The sequence below is a fragment of the Ochotona princeps genome, chromosome 17 (genome assembly GCF_030435755.1).
Source record: "Ochotona princeps isolate mOchPri1 chromosome 17, mOchPri1.hap1, whole genome shotgun sequence".
Lineage (NCBI taxonomy): Eukaryota > Metazoa > Chordata > Mammalia > Lagomorpha > Ochotonidae > Ochotona > Ochotona princeps.
Window position 1 is genome coordinate 33970747 of NC_080848.1, and position 26111 is coordinate 33996857.

At 42.1% G+C, this 26111-nt stretch overlaps 1 protein-coding gene and 1 non-coding gene across 2 annotated transcripts in view; both read right to left on the bottom strand.

Moving 5' to 3' along the window:
• Window positions 1-80: 80 nt before the first annotated feature.
• ATAD5 (ATPase family AAA domain containing 5) overlaps window positions 81-26111 on the bottom strand; it is a 45724-nt gene continuing 19693 nt past the window's right edge. The window contains exons 7-23 of the mRNA XM_058675796.1: window positions 25797-25981; window positions 24075-24226; window positions 23482-23641; window positions 22131-22457; window positions 20095-20191; window positions 18085-18164; window positions 17740-17879; window positions 17509-17659; window positions 13626-13802; window positions 11256-11380; window positions 10402-10495; window positions 9537-9605; window positions 5869-6045; window positions 3258-3439; window positions 1881-2731; window positions 1350-1508; window positions 81-974 (exon numbers count right to left, since the gene is read on the bottom strand). Of these exons, the coding sequence (XP_058531779.1) occupies window positions 896-974; window positions 1350-1508; window positions 1881-2731; window positions 3258-3439; window positions 5869-6045; window positions 9537-9605; window positions 10402-10495; window positions 11256-11380; window positions 13626-13802; window positions 17509-17659; window positions 17740-17879; window positions 18085-18164; window positions 20095-20191; window positions 22131-22457; window positions 23482-23641; window positions 24075-24226; window positions 25797-25981 (3205 nt within the window). The 3' untranslated portion in view covers window positions 81-895. The remainder of the gene's footprint in view (window positions 975-1349; window positions 1509-1880; window positions 2732-3257; window positions 3440-5868; window positions 6046-9536; window positions 9606-10401; window positions 10496-11255; window positions 11381-13625; window positions 13803-17508; window positions 17660-17739; window positions 17880-18084; window positions 18165-20094; window positions 20192-22130; window positions 22458-23481; window positions 23642-24074; window positions 24227-25796; window positions 25982-26111) is intronic.
• On the bottom strand, window positions 12777-12901 carry LOC118759722 (small nucleolar RNA SNORA54). Its single transcript, XR_004996375.2, has one exon. It is a non-coding gene; the product is annotated as a small nucleolar RNA SNORA54 (small nucleolar RNA).

Consider the following 26111-nt stretch of genomic DNA (forward strand, 5'->3'; position numbering starts at 1 on the left):
CTCGTTTCAGCATGAGTCCCACCTGAGTACTGAACTCAATACAGATACAATAGCAGATATAGGTGGCTCAACCACTATGCTAAACACAAACCTGTCACAGCTTTAATTAACAGCTTCTTGCACAAACACATAATGTCAATATCTTTATAAAATAAACATCAACAAAATAAAAATATAAGCCAATGTACAATGCAAATGACCTGAGCTGGCAAATAGACACACTATCACACGGCTGCTGAAAAAGGCCTATGAAAACGAATTTATAATCTTGATCTTACATTTTCAGCATCCAATGATTCAATGGTAAAATTTGCCAGAGGACAACACTACAGATAAATTAATCAGGACAACCTTTCCCTCCTCCCCCCAAAAATTTGAAGCATAATTTTCTTAGGAAATGTTTTTGTGTATGTAATTACATATGTAATATGTAGTTTACATACCTATTATACATAATATGTAATTTTATATTTCATATTGTGTAAACAATTTTTTAAAAACCATATTTACAGTTTGACAAAGCACCAATATTTGACAGGAGGTTTAAGGGTTACAGGAAAGGGAGAAATTATAAATTGGTTTTTCATCAAAACACCTTTAACAATATCTTGGTGAACTCAACCTTCTAGAAATAGTTAATTCATTTCCATAGACACACAAAAACGCTCCTACAAAGTAAAGTCGGGTAATGCAAAAATTACAGGAAAAAACTACCACAATCGTATATACAATTTTTAACTCAAATATTTTCATCTTAAATATACACACACAAATAAAAAAATATACAAATAGTCTGTTTTAAATGTACATTAAGAAATAAATTCTTCCACAAAAATCAACATAATACAAAAATATCTTAAGGACTACATAATCTGTACACAATTAACGCAGACTATTAAGGGAAGTCAGCTGCCAAGGTATTCACAGTCTCTTTTGGAATATCAAGATGAATTCCTTCAAAATAATGCAGGAACCTGTCAAAATTACCAGGAAAAACAGTATTAGTATTTTCATCTGATGAAAGCATTTATTGACCTTGAAATACTATTTAAAATATTATTTTAAAAAAAGAGATTTGTTTATTTGAGGCAGAGTATCACAGGAGGAAGGAGAGAAAAAGATCTGCCAGTTGGTTCATTCCACAAGAGATGCAAGGGCCAGGACAAAGTAGCCAGGAGCCAGAACCTCCACCTGGGACTCCCAGGGAGCTGGTTGGAATGAACAGCATCTACTCTTCCCTCCTGGCTGCACCGCAGCATGGAATACTGGAATGCAAACTGGCATTCCAATATGGGGACATGGCCAAATAACCCCTGTGCCACAGTGCCCACCCCTGAAAAGGTAGTTACCTCCTTTTGTTTTTTTCTTGTTCTTTTAACTTCTCAGTTTTACAAATGCTTCGGAGAGTTGGCAGATATTCAGTTACAATAGCTTGTCTACTACCCAGGTTCATTAGAGATCGACTAGAAAACACACTCTTAATGACTGCTATCCTCTTCTGTGCATTGCTGTAAATTTAAAACAACACGTCAGTTCTTAATGTCTAGCAAATATCTAACAGTCCCAGCACGGCCAGCCCTGCTTCTGCCCCAGAGCCATGTCTTTTCAACTTCCTATCAACATGTCAGTCACTCTCAGACTGAAAAATCTCAGTACCTCCTTCCCTAAGCCCCTCCCAAGGCTAGCCCACCCTAAACACTTTTTATGCCTCTTCCCAGGAAGCTGGAGGAACTCCTTAGCTCTCTTAGCAGCCACACCATCAACAGCAAAGGCTTCCCGTGAGCAACTGGCAGCATTTGAAAGTAAGAATGAAGGAACTAATGATTTCCCTTTCAGCATTCCTCACTGACAAGTACAAAGTAACAGGAAGTAAGACTCACTCTAAGTTAGCTGCGGACTGGTTGAAGTGCACACTGTCACGCTTTTGTGAAACATAAATACTAAGCTCGCTGGTTAGATTGCCTCCTAGTTTCTTGCAAGAATCCATTGTTTCCAAGGCTTTGGAAAGAGCAGAGGAACACTTAGTAAAGCTGAGAGCTTCTGCGGCTGCCTTCACTTCCACAGAGCTTCGAGCAGTCCATCCGTTGTCCCCGCTCTCGAGGCTATACTCATCGCAAAGCCCACTTTTAACCTTCCCACTGGTCCATCTGAAGTCGTTTTTACCAAGTTCCTTTTGCTCTGTTACATCAGTTAAGAGGGCATCGAGGAAGGACATGTTGTCCAGGAACTCTGTGAGAGAGCTGAGGCACCGGGAGACCAGGGCAGAGTGCTGCTTTTCTGCCAGTGTTGTGGGGGGACGGGCAGCTGACTCGGCACTGGACGCTAAACACTCATCTAGCTTCTTTGCATCTGGATCGCTTTCTTTGTCTTCCAAGATGGAGGAAATGGACACAGGGGACAGACTCACAGATTCCTCAGGAAAGCTTAGGTCGCTGTCAAACAGGTCACTGTCATCCAGCGTCACTATCTTTTTCTTCTGTTTCCTTTTGGGCATCTTTTTCCCTGGCTGTTCTCTGGGATTTTTTCTAGCAGGACAGGCTGCACTGTTTGTGGCAGTGCTGGGATTGGGACTTTCTGAGGAGCCATGGAGAGGTTTTAGTTCTGGAAAGATAGTAACAGGTAACGGTAAAATGAACTCAAGATTACTATACAAAAAATCTACACTTCGCATTTGAAATTCTGTGAGAAGTTGGATGAGTTTATGCCATTCGTCTTTTGCTGTGATTTTGAGCTGAAAAACAATGGGGAATAAAGAAATGTTGGAATAGAACATAGTTTGGACATTCTTCTATTCATGTGAATATAGCATTGTCAATATTCTACCTTCAAAATACTGTCACTACTTGTTACAATTTTATTCAGCTACATTTACATCAAAATACTGGCGAAACTAGAAACTGAATATTGCTAACTGCAAAAATTAAACTCATACTCCAACAATTACAAAGTCATTTATTTAAAAACTACTCTGTAATTGTTTTTCATGTGAGAAGTTTCTATTCTAAATCAAACAATATTTGTATTTGGAAGACTGAATTATTTGTAAAAGCGCTACGATATATGACAATTATAAATCTAAAAACTTGGGGAGGAGGTAAGGGAAAAATTAAAAACAAAATAGAAAAAAAAAAACTGCTCTAAAAAAACTTAAAAACCTAAAGCCTGTAAAATAGGCAATTTTAAGATCCAAAAAGCAGAAATGCTGGGAAAAACCACGAGGAACATGAATTCAGCACTGCAGGCAGACACGGGGATACCTTCAGAAACGAGAGCAAGCCATCAGATGGGGCGAAAATGTTCTTCAGACCAAAGAAGGTCTCAACACAGCCGCTGTCACACTTGGGAAGGATTACACAATTCTTATTACTATTTTTAAGGCTGTTTTTTGCATCAGGACCATCTCTGCAGCAACCTGTGAGTACATTCTTGCTGTTTCCTCCTATTAAAAAAAAAAAAAAAAAAGAAAGAAAATCTTATCTATTCATATTTTAACCAAATTGCATCAAACAATTATTTAGAGTTTATGATCCTTTGGCATCTCTTGAACCTATACCTATAACACTGCCTACCTCATACACACCCCAATGTATTTTTCTTCTGATCCAGCTCCCTGCCACTGTGGCTCACATGCTTGGAACCCTGCCATCTGCACGGGATATCTGGATGGAGTTTGAGAAGGATACTTGTAGGTGCAAGATTTCTCTCATTCTGGTTTTCAAAATAAGATAACTAAGACACACACACACAGATGGAGGCTCTCCCTCTCTCCCTCAGTGTGTGGGAGATCCTGACGGAGTTCCTGGCTCCTGGCTTGCGGTTGTGGGCAACTGGGGAGAGAACCAGAGGATGGAAGATTCTTTCTCTGTTACTTTGCCTTCAAAATAAATATCAAAGCTTTTTAAAAAGTGAGATTTGTTTATTTTTAAAGATTTATTTGTTTTGGGCCCGGCGGCGTGGCCTAGCAGCTAAAGTCCTCGCCTTGAAAGCCCCGGGATCCCATATGGGCGCTGGTTCTAATCCTGGCAGCTACACTTCCCATCCAGCTCCCTGCTTGTGGCCTGGGAAAGCAGTGGAGGACGGCCCAATGCATTGGGACACTGCACCCGCGTGGGAGACCCGGAGGAGGTTCCTGGTTCCCGGCTTCGGATTGGCGCGCATCGGCCCGTTGCAGCTCACTTGGGGAGTGAATCATCGGACGGAAGATCTTCCTCTCTGTCTCTCCTCCTCTGTGTATCTCTGGCTGTAATAAAATGAATAAATCTTAACAAAAAAAAAAGATTTATTTGTTTTTATTGGAAAGGCAGACTTAGAGAGGGAGAGAAGCAGAAAGATCATCCACCTATAAGTTCACTCCCCAAATGGCCACTATTGCTGGACCTGGGCTGCTCAGATGCCAGGAGTCTAGAACCTTCTTCCGGGTCTTAATGGGTACAGGGGCCCAAGGACACGGGCCAGCCTCTGCTACTTTTGCAGACCACAAGCAGTGAGCTGGATCAAAAGTGAAACTGTCAAGACATAAGCCAGTACCCATATATGATGCCAGTTTCACAGGTAGAAACTTCACCTGATGTGCCACAGCACTATCCCCAATACGCCTGAATATTTAACGCAATATAGGTCATAGCTTTAAACCATGGGTCACCTCAATTGCAGATCCTCCTGCAAAAATGAGGCGCATACCCGAAGGACCACAAACGACAACAGAGCCAGCCAGTTCCTCTGGGCCAACACAAGATGTTGAGTAGCTCATCAAAAGGACAGGCTGAACAATACTCCAGGCCTGGCTCTCAATAAGCACCTATGTCTGTGGGCACACTGAGGTAGACGTGGACAGCCAAGGGGCCTTAGAAGTTTGCACTTTTGCTGGAAGGAAGCTGACAACTTTTCAGATCATGGCCACTCAAGTAACACCCTTGAAACATTCTGCCCCACATTGGGCCTCAAAGGTGATTCCAAATAACTGTCTCTGTCCCAGGGCACTGATGTAATGGGACAGCAAGGAGCAACCTACTTTGTCCTCCTTACCCCCACCCTCTGTGGACACAGGAGGAGAAACTGAACTATTTATCTTATTCATCATCCTCCCCATCCACCCATCCCCACCCTCTCCATCCTAATCAGAGGCCCACATGTGTCTGCAAGCCCCTCATCTTAATAAATATTAAAAAATACATATAAAATATAAAATCTACATACGTAATGGTTTGGATAATTTAACAGTCAAACCTTGGAGAGGGAATGGAATGGTGTAGGGGGGAGTTTCTTTAAAAAAAATTGAGTGTATTACATTTATGTTAAAAAAAAAACTATAAAATTAAAAGTAATTTACAGATCAGATTTCTCATTTTCTTGGTAAAGAAAAAGCTAAAGTGAATTTGAGTGTAGACAGTAGCACAGGTAGAATTCTATTACTTACATTTAGTATTCACAGAACTTCATGAATAAAGCTGATGTATGTATATTTATGATTGCTTCCATAACTCACAATTGTTAGTCTTTCAATTACACTGGCATAGTAGAATTCAATTAAAATTGTATTTACTTATTTGAAAGGAAAGAAAGTCCAAGATCTACATGCTAGTCAAACCCCCAATACCTCCAAAGGCCAAGGCTAGGCCAGGCTGAAGTCACAAGCCCACAACTCAATCCAGGTTTCACATGGACCCAAGTGCTTGAGCCACAGAACCTGTTCCCTCTTAGGACATACCTTAGAACAGGAAACTAGAACTGAAAGACAAGTGAGGACTCGAACCTAGCCTTATGGGGTTGGCGTCATCCCAAAGGGTATCTTGACTGCTTCAAACACCCTCCCCAACATATATTTTTAAATAGAATCTCTTAATAGAAATTTATAACAGAACAACTTACGACAATAGGACAATGGCCTTTCTTCTAAAATTCCACCTCCACTTCTAATCCAAAATTGTAGGAAGAGGATACTTTTTCTGATATCACAAGCATTTGCAGTTAACAAAGTTACGAAGTCTTTTACATCAGTTCTAACATTCTCAGTTAAGCAGATCATTTGTAGGTAGCTGGCAACATCTAGCTTTAAAACAGAGAAAAATATATTAGCTCAAGAGTTAACAGAAACACAATAATACAAATGAACTATAACAAGGAGGAAGACAAGATTTGCTAAAACCCATTCTACAGTAAAACTACTTTTGAGAATGAGAACTGCTCTAAAAATATAGACATATAATACCAAATAAAAACCTGTGTGCGCATACATAAATGTATTTACTAACTGCAAATAATCCAACAACACAGCGATGAAGTTTTTAAGCTATTCTCCACCGTAAACATTGCAAGCATTTTTATAGGCCTTGAGAAACCTTTGGGTTAAGTAATGGTGCATCTGCATAGGACATTTCACAGCAGTCTTCTGATTCTGATGTTTGTATTTGTTTTCACGTTTGAGCTGAGGCTCCTCCCAGAAAGCACATTAGTAGGTGTGCTGAAACTGGGAGAAAGCCAGGACTTAAATTCAGGGAATGGAGGGGAAGTTTTCTGTAAAATAATAATAATAATAAATGAATTCACTACATTTATACTGTTAAAGGGAGAGCTCCCAAACTCCAAAACTGAAAGCAATTTACACATGAGTCAATCAGATCCACTATGGCATGCGGCTATCCAAAGTGACATCTTCACGATTATGTCAAATGTCTGTCCCACAGACACTTAACAGAACAATAACAAAAAACCTACAAGGAATACTAGGTGACAAAATGACACACTTCATAATAATAAAAGAATCAATTAATCAAGAGAACAATCTTTTTTTTATTTTTTAAGATTTATTTTTATTGCAGAATCAGATATACAGAGACGAGGAGAGACAGAGAGGAAGATCTTCCGTCCGATGATTCACTCTCCAAGTGACCACAACAGCAGGAGCTGCGCTGATCCAAAGTCAGGAACCTCTTCCGGGTCTCCCACGCAGTTGCAGGGTCCTAAGGCTTTGGGTCGTCCTCGACTGCTTTCCCAGGCCACAAGCAGGGAGCTGGATGGGAAGTGGACCTGCTGGGATTAGAACCAGCGCCCATATGGGATCCCGGAGCGTTCAAGGCGAGGACTTTAGCCGCTAGGCCACTGCGCTGGGCCCTAATTTTATTTTTAATTGGAAAGTCAGATTTACAGAGGAGGAGAGACAGAGAAAGATCTTCTATCCACTAGTTTAACCCCCAATTGGCTATAATAGCCTGAGCTAATCCGAAGCCAGTAGCAGGTGCAAGAATCCAAGGCTTTGGGCCATCTATTGATTTCCCAAGTCACAAGCGGGGAGCTGGATGGGAAGTAGAACAGCTGGGGCATAAACCACAAACTAGCGTCCATACAGGTTCCTGGCAGTTGCAAGGTAAGGACTTTCGCCACTAGGCCACCATGCTTAGGTCCAGAATATATATATTCTGGATATATATATTTTTATATATATATAATATGTATATATATATTTAATTTATGATTTATTGGAAAGTGAGATAAACAGAGAGAAGAGACAGAGCAGATCTTCCGTCTGCCAATTCACTCCCCAAGCAATCGCAACAGCTGGGGCTGAACTGATCTGAAGTCAGGAGCCAGCAGCTTCTTCCAGGTCTCCCACACGGGTGAAGGGTCCCCTAAGCCTTGGGACATATTCAACTGCTTTCCCAGGTCACAAGCAGGGAGCTGGATGGAAAGCAGGGCTGTGGGGATTAGAACCAGTGGCCATATGGGATCCTGGTGTATGCAAGGTAAGGACTTAAGCTGCTAGGGGCCGATGTATAGGATTTAAAAACACCATCAACAGACAAGACAGACAGTAAAAGGAAACGTAACAGCAAAAAAGCAAACACAAACCAATGGAATTCTATCAAATTGAAAAGCTTCTGCACAATAAGATACAACAGACTGGAGAAAATATTTGCAAAGTTTGGATCTGACAAAGGATTAATATCCAGAATATATAAAGACTTCAGAAACTCAAGAACAACAAAACAATCCAGTTAATCAAAGGGCAGCACATCTGAGTAGACAAAAAAATACATATTGCTCATAAAAGTGAACTTCTGACTGTGGTACGGCATCCCACAGGGTACCAGTTTGTGTTCCAACTGCTGCACTTCTCCTCCAGCTCCCTCTAATGGCCTGGGAAAGCAGCAGAGAATGGCCCAATGCCTTACACCCCCGCCCAAATGTGGGAGACTTGGAACAAGCTCCTGGCTTCTGGCTTTGGACTGGTGCAGATCTGGCAGTTGTGGTCATCTGAGGAGTAAACTAGCAGATGGAAGATCTTTGTCTCTCCATCTCTCACACTAAAATTGTCTTTCAAGTAAAATAAATAAATGATTAAACAAAAACATAGTAACAAATACTAACAAGGGTGTGTAGAAAAGTGAACACATTCATGCTGTTAGTGGACATACAAATTAATACAGCCATCAGAGAACCATCTATAATAATGGCTTGCATTAAAGTTCATAATTCAATGTACACACAGCCAATTTCACTACATTGCTCATCGTTATTAAATAAAAGAAAAGACAGCACTATTCTTACAGGGAAGCTTGTTTAACTGGAAAGGGTGACAGAACCTTTGGAAATGATGGAAATGCCAACAGACTGATCTAGGAGATGACTACCTTTGACTTTTGTGTGCAAGACAAGTGTACTTTAACAATTTAGATAGTACTTCAATAAGTACTGTTAATCTGGAAAAAAACTGAATGCACATTAGAGTATAGTAAAAATACAAAAATTTGCTGATACAGTCCACCCCAGAGTCTCCATTCGCTCAAATGTTTGTTGTCAAGGCTTGGCTGGAGTAGTTTATAAATATGTTCAGCAAATTGACTTTGGAAGGATTTCCTCATCCTTGGAGTGGCGAGATCAACCGCATTTCAGAATTATCAAAAACATTTGAGACTGTTCCACACTGGGAAGCCTGGGGTGACATTGAGGGGCCTTTCTCATCCCTAGGTACTGAGGCGTTTGGGAGGCTGGATGCAACTTCTTCCCTTTACTGCCTCCCTTCCCTCACACACAGGAATAAGAAAAAGAAAATTTGGAAACAATGGTCAGTTTCACCTGTTTTCCCCTAATCCTTCATCATTCCCACCCTAATTAACAATGTAAAATTATTGAAATAACAGTAAAAAAATACAGTAGGGCCCGGCGGCGTGGCCTAGCGGCTAAAGTCCTCGCCTTGAAAGCCCCGGGATCCCATATGGGCGCCGGTTCTAATCCCGGCAGCTCCACTTCCCATCCAGCTCCCTGCTTGTGGCCTGGGAAAGCAGTCGAGGACGGCCCAATGCATTGGGACCCTGCACCCGCGTGGGAGACCTGGAAGAGGTTCCTGCTTCCCGGCTTCGGATTGGCGCGCACCGGCCCATTGCAGCTCACTTGGGGAGTGAAACATCGGATGGAAGATCTTCCTCTCTGTCTCTCCTCGTCTCTGTATATCCGGCTTTCCAATAATAATAAAATCTTAAAAAAAAAAAAAAAATACAGTAATTTCAAAGCACCTATACATAATCAGAAAAATTTAAAACTTACCAAGCAAGGAGTATTAAAAATGATTTCTTCAAAACAACCATCGAACGTCAAACTAAATGTTGGATCTATAGAGAAAAATACATTCAACTGTTAAGCATTAAAATCACTAAGTTTTATTTATTTGCAAATTTTAATGATTTATAGTTTAAGCTCTATGCAGGCTCCACCCCCTTTCAGAAAACAAGACTTGGGGCAGGTTAAGAGATCACTTGCGGGGCTTGTGTCACGGCTCACCAGGCTAATCCTCTACTCTGTGGCACCAGCATCCAAAACGGATGCTTTTCCCAGGGTTCCCACACAGGTGCAGGGGCCCAAGCACTCAAGTCATCCTCTACGGCTTTCCCAGGCCATAGATAGGGAGCTGACTCGGAAGCAGAGCAGCTGTGACTTGAACTAGTACCCATATGGTGCTACCTCCCAAATGTGCTTAGTCTACATTGCCACAGCACTGGCCCCTTAACTGATTTCTAAATGAACATTCCTAACTGAAATTAGCAGCATTCTCAGAGTCCAGCACAATAGCGTTGTAGCTAAATTCTCCCCTTGTATGCATTGGCACTCGTTCGGGTCCCAGCTGCTCCACTTGTGGCCTGGGAAAGCAGCAGAGGATGGCCCAAAGCGTTGGGACCCTGCACCTGCATGGGAGACTCAGTGGAAACCCTTGGCTCTTGGCTTCAGATCAGCTCAGCTTGAACCACTGTGGTCACTTAGGGAGTGAATCAGCAGACAGATCTTTATCTCTGCTTCTGCTTCGCTCTAATCTGCTTTTCCGGGAAGTGGGGGGAACACTTAAGAAATTAGCATCATTCACAAAATATTTTAACAAAGTACAAGAATTATACTTAAATCAGTGTTACCTACCACTTGTAGTCAGGATTACAGGTCGCTTAGTTGTTGCCATGAATGTTTTGACTGCATTTAAAAACCCAGCATCTTCATCAAAAATGACATCAACCTGCAAACCATTTATTAGAATATTCATGTGGTAAGCGACAAAACTTACTGGATATCAGTTAGTATATACGTAAATCTTGTCTGTTACAGGGACAGAGTTAAATATTTCAGAACTGAGTCTATAGAACGTCATAAACAAATTTTTAAAATTATCAAATACCAAACATTAAAACCAAAGAAATAGTCACCAATAAATGGTTTAGAATGAATCAGAATATTTCAATAATCACTGAATAACTAGTCATGAAGTATATTAATTATCTTCCTGAAAAATACTTCTAGACTTGATTTTATTTGCTCTAATTTCAAATAAATACAAGCTACCCAATATTCTTTGTTACACTACAACTTTAAAAGAAAACACTGAGGGACCCAGCGTGATAGCATACTGGTTAAGGTCCTCGCCTTGCACACACCAGGATCCCATATGGGCACTGGTTCTATCCTGGTGCCCCGCTCCCCATCCAGCTCCCTGCTTGTAGCCTGGGAGGGCAGTTGAGGACGGCCCAAAGCCTTGGGACCCGGCTCCCACGTGGGAGACCTGAAAGATCTCCTGGCTCCTAGCTTCAGATTGGCTTAGCTCCTGCCGTTGCGGCCGCTTGGGGAGTGAACCATTGGACGGAAGATCTTCCTCTCTGTCTTTCCTCCTCTGTATATCCGCCTTTCCAATAAAAGTAAATAATCTTAAAAAAAAAAAAGAAAGAAAACACTGAGTAATCTTTAAGATTAGTTTTTATCCTGAAGTGTCATTTTTAGCCTACCTCTTCAAAAAGAATAAGAGATGTTGCATTTCTTCTGTTGGATTCCTCAGCTCCAAAATCTCTAGTCAGTGCATTTGTAGACTTCATGTGAATAATCTGCTTCTGTTCAAAACTGTCTTCAATTTCTGTACAAAGAAATTATATTAATATCACAGGTAAAAATCAACTTTTGCTAGAACACTGGATATTTCCAAACAGTAAGCTCAAACTGAAATCCTTTATTAAACTGAAACAGGGGGCTGGTGCTGTGACACAACACGTTAAGCCACTAAGGCAGTGCTCACATCCCATATGGGCACCGGTTTGAGACCTAGCTGCTCTACATTTTTTTTTGAAAGATTTATTCATTTTATTACAGCCAGATATACAGAGAGGAGAGACAGAGAGGAAGATCTTCCGTCTGATGATTCACTCCCCAAGTGAGCCGCAACGGGCCGGTACGCGGCAATCCGAAGCTGGGAACCAGGAACCTCTTCCGGGTCTCCCACGCAGGTGCAGTGTCCCAAAGCTTTGGGCTGTCCTCGACTGCTTTTCCAGGCCACAAACAGGGAGCTGGATGGGAAGTGGAGCAGCCGGGATTAGAACCGGCGCCCATATGGGATCCCGGGGCTTTCAAGGCGAGAACTTTAGCTGCTAGGCCACGCCGCCGGGCCCTCTACATTTTTTTTTTAAAGAGTTATTATTTTGGAGGGAGTGGCGTGATATCTTAACTGGCTAAAGTCCTCCATCTTGCAGCACTGGAATCCCATATGAGTGCTTGTTTGTGTCCTGGCTGCTGCACTTCCCATCCAGTTCTCTGCTTGTGGCCTGGGAAAGCAGTCAAGTACGGCCCAATGCATTGGGACCCTGCACCCACGAGAGTTCCAGAAGCAGCTCCTGGCTCGACCGGCTCAGTCTGGCCATTGTGGCTGCTTGGGGAGTGAATCAGCGGTTGAAAAATCTTTTCTCTGTCTATCCTTCTCTCTATAAATCTGCCTTTCCAATAAAAATAAGTACACCTTTTAAAAAATCAATTTATTTTTATTGCAAAGGCAGAGCTAAAGAGAGAGACGGAGACAATGGCTGCCAAGAACCAGAGATGGGCTGGTTAAAGGCCAGGAGCTTCTTCTAGATCTTCCATATGGGTATAGGGGCCCAAGGTTTTGGGCCAGCCTTCCCTGCCTTTCCCAGGCCAGCAGCAGGGAGCTGGATCAGAAGTGGAGCAGCTGGGACATGAACTGACACCCATATGAGATGCGAGCAGCACAGTTTGTGGCTTACCTTACCACACTACCATGTTCCCCCTTCCCCTTGGAGCTATTTCACTGTCGATCCAGTTCCCTGCTATGATGCCTGGGAAAGAATCAAGGATGGTTCAATTGCTTAGGCCCTTGAACCCGTATGGAAGACCTGAATAAAACTCTTGGCTCCAGTCTGGCCCAGGTCTGGCAACTGTGGCCAATCAGGGAGTCAATCAGCAATGAATGGAATATGTAACTCTGTCTTTCAAATACATAACTCTCTCCCTATCCCACACCCAGTTTTTGTCTCCAAGACCCCAAACTGGAAGCCCCCAGGCAGCCAGCTGCATGGCATCGATGGTGATGCTGTGGCACCGGAATGGAACCGACAGCCACAGCAAGGCTGCCAGGTCACGAACAGTGCCCACATGAAATAAATCTTAAAAATAATCAATAAAACAGGGTTGTGTAAATTAGTTCAGTAGTTCAGATGCTAGTTATCATACTCCTGTCCCACACAAGAAAGCCTGGGTTCACTTCCTACCTCTAGCTTCACACTGACACAGATCCCAGGAGGCAACAGTGATGGCTCAAGTAATTGTGATCCTGTCACACACAGGAGGATCCTCTATTTCCACCTGGCCCAGCCCCAAGCCTATTTAAAGGCAGATATTTAATTTTTCTCTCAAATAAAACAAATACAAAGAAAGAATGGTAACAACAGGTAAGATGCTGGTTGAGATGCCTGCCTCCTAGATTTCAGCGTCAGTGTCCAGATCCTGGTTATGGCTCTGGAATGCAAGCTTCCTACTGGTACAGAGCAGGAGCTGTAGCAGTGATGACAAGTGACTGGGGCTTTTCACCCGTAGGACATCTGGGTTGTGCTTCCAGCTCCAGCTTCAGTTTCCCAGCTAGTGCAGGCATCTGGTGAGTGAGTGACCCAGCAGATGAGGAACTTGTACTCAATTTCTCCCACCCACATTCTCTCCAAAAAAAACACCTGCAACAAAATATCAACACACCCCTTCTTCAGGACTGTAAGACAGGTAAGGTAGCAGCAGGAGTTTCTGAAATTCGTTCTTACTTGTACACAATCAGCATTACTAAAATTTTTAAATACTCATTACATAAAAGTTCATCAATATCTTACCTTTATTATTTTCCAAAACTGCTCCTATTTCTTCATTATTTTTTGGTTTAGAAGATACTTTAAAGTAGTTTGCCAAAGTTTTGGGGGGCAGTGCTCGTTTAGGTCCATTACTTTTAGGTGATGATGGAGGAACTTTCCTTGGAGATGTGACAACTTTCTTAGGGGAGTTTAGTTTTTCTGTCAAAAACAAATTGCATCTAGAGATAAATTCTAGAAAGTATATAGATTACAAGACAGATATCCATTTTTTTAGATTTGTTTTTATTGGAAAGGTAGATGAGATTTATAAAAAGGGAAGACATAGAAAGTTCTTCCATCCACAGTTCAAAATAAGGCTTACATTTAATGTTGCTACGGACTTGCTGAACAGATCCTTGAAGACAAAGTGTCTCTAAGAAACTTGGCTACATCGCAGAATAAAGTTTAGGAATAAAGACAGCACTCCAAGGGCCCAGCGGCGTGGCCTAGTGGCTAAAGTCCTCACCTTGAACACACCGGGATCCCATATGGGTGCCGGTTCTAATCCTGGCAGCTCCACTTCCCATCCAGCTCCCTGCTTGTGGCCTGGGAAAGCAGTGGAGGACAGCCCAAAGCCTTGGGACCCTGCACCCACATGGAAGTCCTGGAAGAAGTTCCTCGCTCCTGGTTTTGGATCAGCGCAGCACCAACCGTTGTGCTCACTTGGGGAGTGAATCATCGGACGGAAGATCTTCCTCTCTGTCTCTCCTCCTCTCTGTATATCTGACTTTGTAATAAAAATAAATAAATCTTTAAAAAAAAAAAAGGAATAAAGACAGCACTCCAGAAATGCTCATACCCAACAATGGGAGCACACAAACTCATCAGGTATTCACGCAGCAGGACAATACAACCTAGAATGCAGGAGAAAATTCAATCACGGGGAAAATCAACTCAGAAAGTGTAAAGATGACAGAAGTGATACACATGCATTGAAACAGTTGTTGCTGGATTCTACACCTTCAAAGATTTGGAGGAAAGAAGGGGTACTTGATAAGTAGAAACAAAGAAGGTATGAAAAGGACCCATATTTGGTGATAAGTATAAATCCAAACATCCAAGAAATTCAATCAACTACAAGCACAGCAATTGGGCCATGGCCTGCAGCATCGGCATCTCAGATGGGCACAGGCTCGGGTCCTGGCCTCCCCACTTCTGATACAGGCCTCTGTACCCATGTGGGAGATGCAGACGCAGCTCTTGGCTCTGGCCTGGCCCGGCCCAGACCCTTGTAGCCAGCCATTTGGGGAGTGAACTAGCCGATGGAAGATTCTCTCTCTGTAACTTTGACTTTCAAATACATGGGAGGAAAAGAAAAAGGATGAAAAGAAGCTACAACAATCAAATTGCTTAAACTCTAGTGACAAAGATGAGGCTATAGTCACAGCGTGGTAGGAAGAGCCATACTCTAGGAAACAGACACCCTATATGGCCTTGGTTCACATCCAGCAGTTCCACTTCATTTTTGTAAAAAGGTTTATTTATTTATTTATTTATTTATCTATCTAATTACTGCTTTAAACACAGTTATAGAGATAAAAGAGAAAGAGAGAGAGCGAAATAAAATAATCTTAAAAAAAAAAATTAGTGAGCCCGGCACAGTAGTCTAGTGGTTGAAGCCCTTGCCTTGCACAGGATCCCAAGTGGGCACAGGTTCTTCTCTTTTTTTTAATTGGAAAGGCGGATACACAGAGAGAAGAGACAGAGAGGGAGATCTTCCATCCAATGGGTCACTCCCCAAGCGGCCGCAACGGCAGGAGCTGAGCCAATCTGAAGCCAGGAGCGAGGAGCTTCTTCTCGGTCTCCAATGTGGATGCAGGGTCCCAAGGCTTTGGGCCATACTCAACTGCTTTCCCAGGTCACAAAAAGGAAGCTAGATGGGAAGCAGGGCACCAGGATTAGAACTGGTGCCCACATGGGATCCTGGTGTGTTTAAGGCGAGGACCTTAATCACTATACTATCGCGCCAGGCCCCAGGCACAGGTTCTAATCCCAGCAGCCCCACTTCCCATTCAGCTCCCTGCTGTGGCCTGGGAAAGCAGTTGAGGATGGCACAAAGCTTTGGGACCCTGCACCCATGTGGGAGACCTGCAAGGAAGTTACTGCTTCTGGCTTTGGATCGGCGCAGCACCGGCCATTGCAGTCACTTGGGGAGTGAATCATCGGACGGAAAACCTTCCTCTGTCTCTCCTCCTCTCTGTATATGACTTTGCAATAAAAATAAAAATAAATATATCTTAAAAAAAATACAATTATCAACACAAAATTCTGTGACTCAAGTTCTTCAACAAAGAAATAACATGAAAAGAAAGGAATAAGGGAACTGACAGAACGATTAAGAGATTTTAGAGAACAGAAACTGAACCTGGGGCCCGGCGGCGTGGCCTAACGGCTAAAATCCTCGCCTTGAATGCCCTGGGATCCCATATGGATGCCGGTTCTAATCCTGGTAGCTCCGCTTCCCATCCAGCTCCCTGCTTGTGGCCTGGGAAAGCAGTCGAGGACGGCCCAGTGCATTGGGACACTGCACCCGCGTGGGAGACCAGGAAGAGGTTCCTGGTTCCCAGCATCGGATTGGCGCGCACTGGCCCATTGCGGCTCATTTGGGGAGTGAATCATCGGATGGAAGATCTTCCTCTCTGTCTCTCCTCCTCTCTGTATATCTGGCTGTAATAAAATGAATAAATCTTAAAAAAAAAAAAAAAAAAGAAAAGAAAAGAAACTGAGCCTGGCAGCTAAGAGACCTGCCTGGGTTGACTTTCAGTTCCTGACTTCAGCTTGCACACGGTGCAGACCCGGGAGTCAGCAGTCACAGCACGCCCCGCTGGGCTCCTGCCATGGAGGTGGGAGACCAAGGCTGTGACTGTTGCTTTTGCCTCCAGCTCCAGCCAAATAGCATTTAGGGTGTAAACCAGGAGACAGCAGCTCTTGTCTCCTAGGAAGGAAATAAGGAAAGGCAGGGAGGGAGGGAGGAAGGGAGGAAGGAAGGAAGGAAGGAAGAAAATCATAATAAAAGCTGAGATCTAACTTGAACAAACCATTTGACATAATGGAAAATGGACATCAGACTTTCTTGGATGATCTTAAGGAATGTAAATTATATTTTCTAAGACCTGATTAGCATATTGACACCCATGTTAAAAAAATAAATAAAAATAAATAAAAACCTTATTGGGCCCAGCACAATAGCCTAGTGGCTAGGATCCTTTCCTTGCATGCACCGGGAACCCATGTGGTCACCGGTTCATGTCCTGGCTGCTCCACTTCCCTTTCGGCTTCCTGCTTGTGACATGGAAGGGCAGTGGAGGACAGCCCAAGGCCTTGGGATCCTGCACCCGCACTGCGGACCCAGAGGTGGCTCCTGGTATTGGATCAGCTTAGCTCCAGCTGTTGCATCTGCCTAGATAGAGAACAAGCGGGTAGATCTTTTTTTTTTTTATCCTCTTATCTCTCCTTTTCTCTGTGAATCTGACACTCCACCAAAAATAAATAAATCTTTAAAAAAAATTATCACAATTGTGTATATACGTATAGGGGCAAAACGCTATGACAGTCTTTTCTTTTTTTTAAAGATTTATTTTATTATTATTTTTTTTATTACAAAGTCAGATATACCGAGAGGAGGAGAGACAGAAAGGAAGTGGAGCTGCCGGGATTAGAACCAGCAGCCATATGGGATCAAGGTGAGGACCTTAGCCACCAGGCCATGCTGCTGAGCCCATATGACAGTCTTTAAACTTATTTTAAAATAGTCTAGGGGGGAAAAAGCATGTCTATATGTATGAAAATTAGAAAAATGAATGGCACAACCCTGACAAAGTTTCTTCATGAGGTTTTGTTTTCTCAAAAGGCAAGATGTACTTACTTGGAGATCTGCCGATGTGGTAGGTATTGAAAAAAGAGGGCTTCTGTGAGTTTACCCCTTGCTTGTCTACTTGATGGGACTGCGTAGCTTCCTTCAGTTGAGACAGAATTTGTCTACCACTACGCTGGGAAGACGCATTCACCTCAAATATCTAAAAGAAGAACATATGAATGTCCTACTTCAATTCAAGTGTGACTGTTCCATAAAGCTTACACTGTACTTGTTACTAACCTTAAAGCCAAGTTCCTGAGCACAAGCGTACACTGCGGCAGTCTTCCCCACGCCCGTCGGCCCTGTGATCAGAACAGTATTACAGAGACGACCCTCTTCTTCATCCGAACTGCCCTGAAAGTCCAAGGTACTCGAAACGTCTGCAAGACCAGTTAGGTGCACAGAAATTATAAGCGTGAAGAAATCAGTTAGATATCACAAAACCCACTGCTCAAGAAATCCTGGACAATGAATCTACAAAAACTAGAAAACCAAATTTTAAAAAACCTATTAAAACTTTGTAGAAATGTTCAGCCAATCTTAACTCTAAAAATGTTTAGTGATGGAAAAAGTTATGAAAAATACCTTCTTGTTTCTCTTCTCTTTTTCCCTTCAAATTTTGCCTTTCTTCCAATTCAGCTCTTCTTTTCCAGTCTTTTAACCAACTGCCAGAAAAAATGTATATTAATGAAAGGAATCTGCAAAACACAGAGATGTCTTAAACCTTTTATTAAAATGACTGTTGGGGGAGCTGTGAGACAGTGTCGTGTACTTTAAGTGCTTTAACTTAAATAGAAAAATATTTTGACATGAGCACTCTTTCGAAAATGAAGTGATTTTTGGCTAAGTATACAAGACTATATGTGAAGGAACAGTCATTGCAACATGGTTTATACTAACTATAAAAGGGAAAGATAAAGACAAACGTCCACCAGTAGAGGAAAAAAACATTATGGGATATGTACTCATAAATCGGGACATAGCAGCCAAAAAGAACTGCGGCAGATTGTATGATGACATGAAATGTGTGTAATACACAACTGTAACTAAATGCAAAAAGATGCAGCTCTATTCTAGAACAGTAACATTTTCTAGCTGTGTGACTGTACAAATCTCATGGCCTGTTGATCAGTAAGATGAAGACAACTTGTCAGTCTTTATCCTCTTAGTATTAGTCTAAGGATTAAAAGAATTAAAAACAGGGCAATTACTTAGAACAGAACCAACTGAAGACATGAACTGAAGACATAACTGAAGCTCCACAGTTCTACAAAAGCTTCTGGATCACACAGCTTTAGAATTCAGAAGTTTTCAGATACTAGAAAGCTAATTTGAGATTTGACACATATATCACATTTTACATGATACTCCAATGAGGCCTCAGGCAATACAACCATATCATTTAATATTTCTATTAGGGACTAGCATTTAGTGCAGCAAGGTAACCTGCTGTCTACAATGCCGAAATACCATATGAATTCTAGTTTGAAAGTGCCAGCTGCGCCACCTCCTTGCAGCTTTCAGTTGACATGCCAGGGAAAGCAGCAAAAGATGGGCCAGTGCTCGGGCCTCTGCCACCCATCAGGGAGACCAGGATGGAGTCCCTGGCTTCACATTGGTCCAGCCCTGGCCATCGTGGCCATTTTAGAAGTGAACCAGAAATGGAAGATCTCTCCTCATCTCTATAACTGCCTTTCCAATAAGTACACAAATCCCTAAAACATTTTTCTATTAAAAAATATATTAATTCCTAAGTGTGGTCAATAAAGACCACAGTAAACTTCATGCATAAGTTTATTGAAAGTACAAATAATAGAAAGAATGTGAAATATGTAATATGTGAAGAATAGCAATACAACTATTTGTTAGAAATATAGGAACTAAATTTTGGATGTTTCTCAACAAGATTTTAAAGAAAAGTGTCTGGGCTCGGCAGCGTGGCCTAGTGGCTAAGGTCCTCGCCTTGATCCCATATGGCCGCTGGTTCTAATCCCGGCAGCTCCACTTCCTCTCTATCTCTCCTCCTCTCAGTATATCTGACTTTGTAATGAAAATAAAATAAATCTTTAAAAAAAAAAAAAAGTGTCAACAGTGGTTACCTCTATAGGGGAAGAAATGTAAGAAAAGGGAAATACTTTCATTGGAAATTATTTCTAAAAAGATTTTTACCTTGTAACATTAATTTTAATTATAAAGTTTAACATGAATAAAACAAAGTTCATAAAGTATTCTTCAACTTTTTTTTTTTTAAGATTTTTTTATTGTTATTGGAAAGCCGGATATACACAGAGGAGGAGAGACAGAGAGGAAGATCTTCCGTCCAATGATTCACTCTCCAAGTGAGCCGCAACGGACTGGTACGCGGCAATCTGATGCTGGGAAGCAGGAACCTCTTCCGGGTCTCCCACACGGGTGCAGGGTCCCAAAGCATTGGGCCGTCCTCAACTGCTTTCCCAGGCCACAAGCAGGGAGCTGGATGGGAAGTGGAGCTGCCGGGATTAGAACCGGCACCCATATGGGATCCTGGGGCTTTCAAGGCGAGGACTTTAGCCGTTAGGCCACGCCGCCGGGCCCTCAACTTTTAAAAATACCTACCCATGTAACTTTTTTATAGCTAACTCATTGCCCACAAGTTCACTGGCATTTAGAGGTTGGTACTTCTCTGTCCAAAGCATGTCTTCAATCCCAGAATCTAAAGCCAAAAACAAATTAAAACAAACATATTCTTGGACATTTAACATTATTATTACAATGTAACAATAAGCATTTATGGAAATATTTATATGCATTAATTACAAAAATGTCACTTTAAAGCTTAAGAATTATATTTAAATTAATCCACACAAAGCCTGTCCCTTTCAATATAAATGATCACTGTGATTTCTCATGAAAGTACAGAAATACACAGCAGAGGATGCATCATAGCTCAACAAGTTATGCATCCCATATGCACACTGCTTCCTGTCCTGGCTGCTCCACTTGCCATCCAGCTCCTGTTTGTAGCCTGGGAAGGCAGAGGAGGAGGACCGTCCAAGTTGTTGGGACCCAGCACCTGCAAGGGAGACTCGGAAGGAACTCCTGGATTCTGGCATTAGATCAGCTCAGCTCCAGTTTTTGAGGCCATTTGGGGAGTGAACCAGAAGACGTAAAGTCTTTCCCTCTCTCCTCTCTGTAAATCTGCCTTTCAAATTTAGGGGAAAAAATCAATAAAAAAAAATCTTGAAAAAATAAACACTGAAAAATTTAAGAACCCCTCAAGAAAAAAATTTGGAAAATTGGAAAGGCAGATATACAGAGAGAAAGATCTTCTCTTGGATGGTTCACTCCCCAAGCGGCCCCAAAGGTCAGAGCTGAGTCAATCCAAAGCCAGGAGCCAGGAGACTCTTCCAGGTCTCCCACGCGGGTCTTCCAAGGCTTTAGACTGTCCTCGACTGCTTTCCCAGGCCACAAGCAGGGAGCTGGATGGGAGGTGGGGCCTCCGGGATTAGAACCAGCACCCATATGGGATCCCGGCATGTTCAAGCTGCTGACTTTAGCCACTATGTTATCGCAGCAAGCCAAGCAAAATAATTTTTACCATAAAAACCAGCAGTCTATAAAACAAAGACTGAATGCCCTTCAAATAGCCCTTTTGGTCACTGAAAAGTGTTCTGGCACACTGGTTAAGATCCTGCTTGGGACACCCAAATCCCACGTCAGAGTGTTGACGTCTCTGCATCTGATTCATGATTCGGTTCTTCACTAGGGCCGATCCTGCAAGGCAGCAGTGATGGCTCAAGGCTTCAGGCTCCTGCCACCCAGAGAGGAGACCCCACATGAATTCTAGGCTCCTGGCTTCAGCCTAGCCGACCCCAGCTCTTCCGAGCAATTGGTGGGCGAACCAGAAGATGGAATATCTCACTCTGATTAGCCCTCTATATTCTTCTGCAGTTCAAATAAATGAAAAAAAAAAAAAATATATATATATATAAACCTGAAACATTCTACAAGATTAATCCGGTTAAACAGAGATAATACAGTTCTAGCCAAGAAAACTAAATATTATAAAGTTGCCAATTCTCATTAAACTTAAAATCAAAATGCCATTAAGAATTATAGGAATAAAAAAAACTTCAGTAAATGCAGAAGAATTTATTAGAAGAGAATAGTAAGGTCTGACACAGGACCAGTTGGGTTTGAGGCCTAGCTCAGATTTCCAATTCCAGCTTGTCAAATGTAGACCCTGGAGGGCAGCAGGTAACAGCTCAGATTCCTGGATCCCTCTACCCTGATCAGAGATTATATTGAAATCACTCAAAAGAAAAATTGATAAAAATGCTCAGAAATTTGTCATGTCAAATATAAAGCATAATATATACTTATATAAACAGATAACTAAATTCAATAGAATACTTTGGCGAAGCTGTGTAAACTGAATGGAAACATGTCAGATACATCTAAAGTAATTGTAAAATAACATTTGCCTGTTTAGTATGATCTAAGTTTTTGTTTGAAGTTAATCTATTCGCTATTCGCTATCTATTCACCCCTCATCAGTGAGGTTTCGCATTGGCAATATTAAGCCAGAAGGAAAGAACGAGAAACTTAAAAAGTCTGGACTCCTAACACCACAGCGAGAAAACTTAATTTACCAGGAGCAGAAGATGTTTCAGGTCCAGACTCTTTGTCATCATCTATTATCAAAACATCCATATCTTGTGCGTTTGGCTCCACTTTCCATGTTGTACTCAGGGCAGTTTGTTTCTTCCAGGTCGCCTTAGGACATAAACCTCTGGGAGAACCTGACTTCACCCCAGAGGAAGTGCTTCTTCTGTTAAGCTTTTCTGGCTTCCCACTTTCCTTTTCTGGAATTTCTGAGTATTCACATGATTTCTTTCTCTTTGACTTATAATTTTGTGTTTCAATTCGTTTCCGTTTGGTTTCTTTTTGAATGGCATCCAGTTCTAGTTGTAGACTTTCTATTTTGGGAATTAAAGAAATGCCATGTGCTAACCAGTCAAATGGAAAAAAAAACATACCCCATAATCTAAGTATCACTTCTAAATATGCCAGTATTTTTTTTTAAAGATTTATTTAATTAATTTATTTTTATTGGAAAGTCAGATATACAGAGAGGAGGAGAGACAGAGAGATAATTCACTCCTGAAGTGGCCGCAACAGGTGGAGCTAAGCTGATCCAAAGTGAGGAGCGTGGAACCTCTTCCAGGTCTCCCACATGGGTACAGGGTCGCAAGGCTTTGGGCTGTCCTCCACTGCCTTCCCAGACCAGAGGCAGGGAGCTGGATGGGAAGTGGAGCAGCTGCGACATGAACTGACGCCCATATGGGATCCCGGCACACGCAAGGCAAGGATTTTAGGCTACTGCGCCAGGTCCTAATTATGCTAGCCTTAATACTTTAAAGTGAAAAGGCAGGAGCATATGTTTGACTTGGTGGGTAGGACAAGGATTAAGATGCCTGCACCCCGCACTGGCTTTGAGCTCCTGATCCCAGCTTCTTGCGAATATAGACTTTGGGAGGAAGAGGTGATGGCTCATATACCTGGGTCCCAGGCACCTAATGACATGCAAGACCTGGCCTGGGTTCTCAGCTCCTGAGTTTGGCCTTGGGGTACCCCTGATCATTGCAGGTGTTTGTGGAATGAACCATGGGATGGGAGTATGCATGCTCACTTACTCTCAGTCTTTCTACTTCTCAAATATCTTAAAAGGTTTTTAACAGAAAAAAGGCAAGAATCGAATATGACATACTAAAAACAAACTGTAAATCTTATATTTAATATTTAGACTGACTTTTGTGCATGCTATTTAAATTTAAGTTATTTCCTTTTGGGGTTTCTTTCAATACACATTAGCTGGCAAGGGCATTGTACAGCATGGTTTTCTTTTGTCTGAACAAAGTTCGCTCTCTGGGGGATGTCTGCTGATGCGAATTGAGGCAAACTCTAAGTGTTTCCAAAACTAAAATTATAATTATCACTAACCTTGTTTACCATGACACTCAGAAAGTACCTGGTGCTCAATTCGCTTTTTCAGAAGCAAGGGAAAGTATTTTCTCAAAGAAAATTCAGGATTGGACCACCTGATTTCCTCCAACAAAAGATTTCTTACTTCCTCAGTAAAATCCTTCCTTTTTGTCATAAGCTGCAATAAAGAATAAAATGCACAATATACTCGTGTTTATCAAAACATTAACCAACCATGATCTAGCCACAGTAAGCTATTGACGCAGGATTCCTTTATTCACCAAAAAGGCTGAGTTTACACAGCTTTGGAATGACTTAGTTCACATTCACATTTTCATCCATTCAACTATTTGTGCTTCACACATTTATTGGACTATAGTAATTGTGCTATACAATTTAAAATTTTTTCAAATTTGGCTAAGATTAATTCTTAAGATATTATTAAAAGCTGAGAATTTAAAAGAGATGAAAACGCTAATTAGGGGTCCTTTTTAAAAAGTAGGCCCTAAGAAAAAAGAAATTCCTGGTTACATTAGTAGATATTGAAAAAATGTCTTCCTCTCAGAGTCCAGAAGAGAGAACCTTGCAGAGAGGAGTTCTCTAATACTTACCACAGATTTACTACTTTGCACATTTGAATTCAAAGTTGAAAATTCACCAAGGGCAATAACACATTTGGAGACATCCCTCACTTTAGTGGTCAGTTCCTTAAACGTAGTTAAGAGTGGACAAGAGGGCAGTTTCAGATGCCACAACCAGCAGCCTATTGAAAAAAGCAAAAAGAGTACCTTAATTAACAATATTTATATACAACCCATTTACTAAAAATCAGTTAGGCAAACATAAAAAGATTTGATGAATACAGGATCAACATAGAATTATCAAACCACAGATGAGTACTCAATGAACAGAATTTACCCAGTCTTGCCTTACACTTGTAAAACCAAAGAAACATGACCAAAGCGTCATTTCCTTTTAAACCAGTCTTAATCGAACTTCTAGGAACAGTGGGCATTCTGGTTTAAAGATAAAACGTTTTTTTGTAAATTCATTCAATTTATCAGAAATGCAGAGTTAGAGTAGGAGAGATCTACTGCTGAGTTTAATCATCAATGGCCACAGTGGCTGAGATTGGGCGAGGTTGATGCCAGGAGCCAGGGACTTCCTCTAGATCTGGTCCAAGGACTTGAGCCATCCTTGGCTGCTTTCCTGGGCCATAAGCAGGGAGCTGATTGGATGTGGAGAAGCCAGGACTCAAACTGGCACCCATATCACATGCCAGCACTGCAGACAGCTACAATGCAAGGCTGGCCCCTATAAGACGAAGCTTTTCAGTCCAATCTGGAGTCCATTCCAGACTCATCTACTTACTAGCCTTTCCAGTGACAGCAGGATTTTAAAACTCAGTTTCTTATTTGGAAAGTGGCCAGTATACTTAACAATATTCCACCTTGTAGGGTACATACAGGGGCCAAACTAGATATCCATGGGCCCGGGGCAATAGTGTAGTGGTTAAAGACCTTGCCTTGTATGCACCAGGATCCCATATGGATGCCGGTTCTAATGCCGGCAGCCCTGCTTTCCATCCAGCTTCCTGTTTGTGGCCTGGGAAAGTAGTTGAGGACGGCCCAAAGCTTTGGGACCCTACATCCGTGTGGGAGACCCAGCCCCACTTCCCATCTAGCTCCCTGCTTGTGGCCTGGGAAAGCAGTAGAGAACAGCTCAAAGCTTTGGGCCCCTGCACCCGCATGGGAGACCCAGAAGAAGCTCTTGGCGCCTGGCTTTGGATTGGCTCAGCTCTGGCTATTGCAGCGACTTGTAGAGTAAATCCACAGACAAAAGATTTTTCTCTGTCTCTCCTCCCCTCTGTATAATTTTCATTTCTAATAAAAATAAATAAACCTTTAATTAAAAAAAAGATATTTAGCAGCCAGTGTTGTGGCAGGAGGTCAGCTGCTGCCTGTGTGTTGGCATCGAGTATGGGAAGCGGCTCTGAGTCCTGGTTGGGCCACTTCTGATCCAGTTCCCTATTAATGAGCCTAGGAGAGTAGCACAAGAATGGCCTAAGTCCTGTGGGAGACCTGGATGGAGCGCCAGGCTCTGAGGGCTTTGGCCTGCCCAAGACCTCAGCTGTAGCAGCCATCTGGGTTGTGAACCAGCAGATGGAAGATCTTTTTCAGTCCTTCCTCTGCGTAACTTGGCCTTTCAATTATATAATCTTAAAAAAAAAAATACTTCAACTTTGGTCTCATCGACTGATATTTAACCAACTTAATTAGTTTCCCACTACTTCTCACAGTTAACCAGCAAACATTCAGTATGAACAAACTTACCATCATCCTTTTGTTGCACATGAACAACTCTCTGGAAACTGGAACTCGCTGTATTGTACACATCCAGTGCGGCAGCTTTCTTTGCAATTTGTCGTTTCAGTAAATCTGGCAAACCGCTCATTAAAAAGTCACGCTTTGCTTTGAATTGTGCATTACAATCCTCAGATTTTTCAGACGTATCTTGACTTATAAGAAAATGATTAAACAACAAAAGCTAAAACATTTATGAAGAATTGAGAAATAAATACTTCTGTTTTATTTTAAAAATTAATCAGCGGGCCCGGCGGCGTGGCCTAGCGGCTAAAGTCCTCGCCT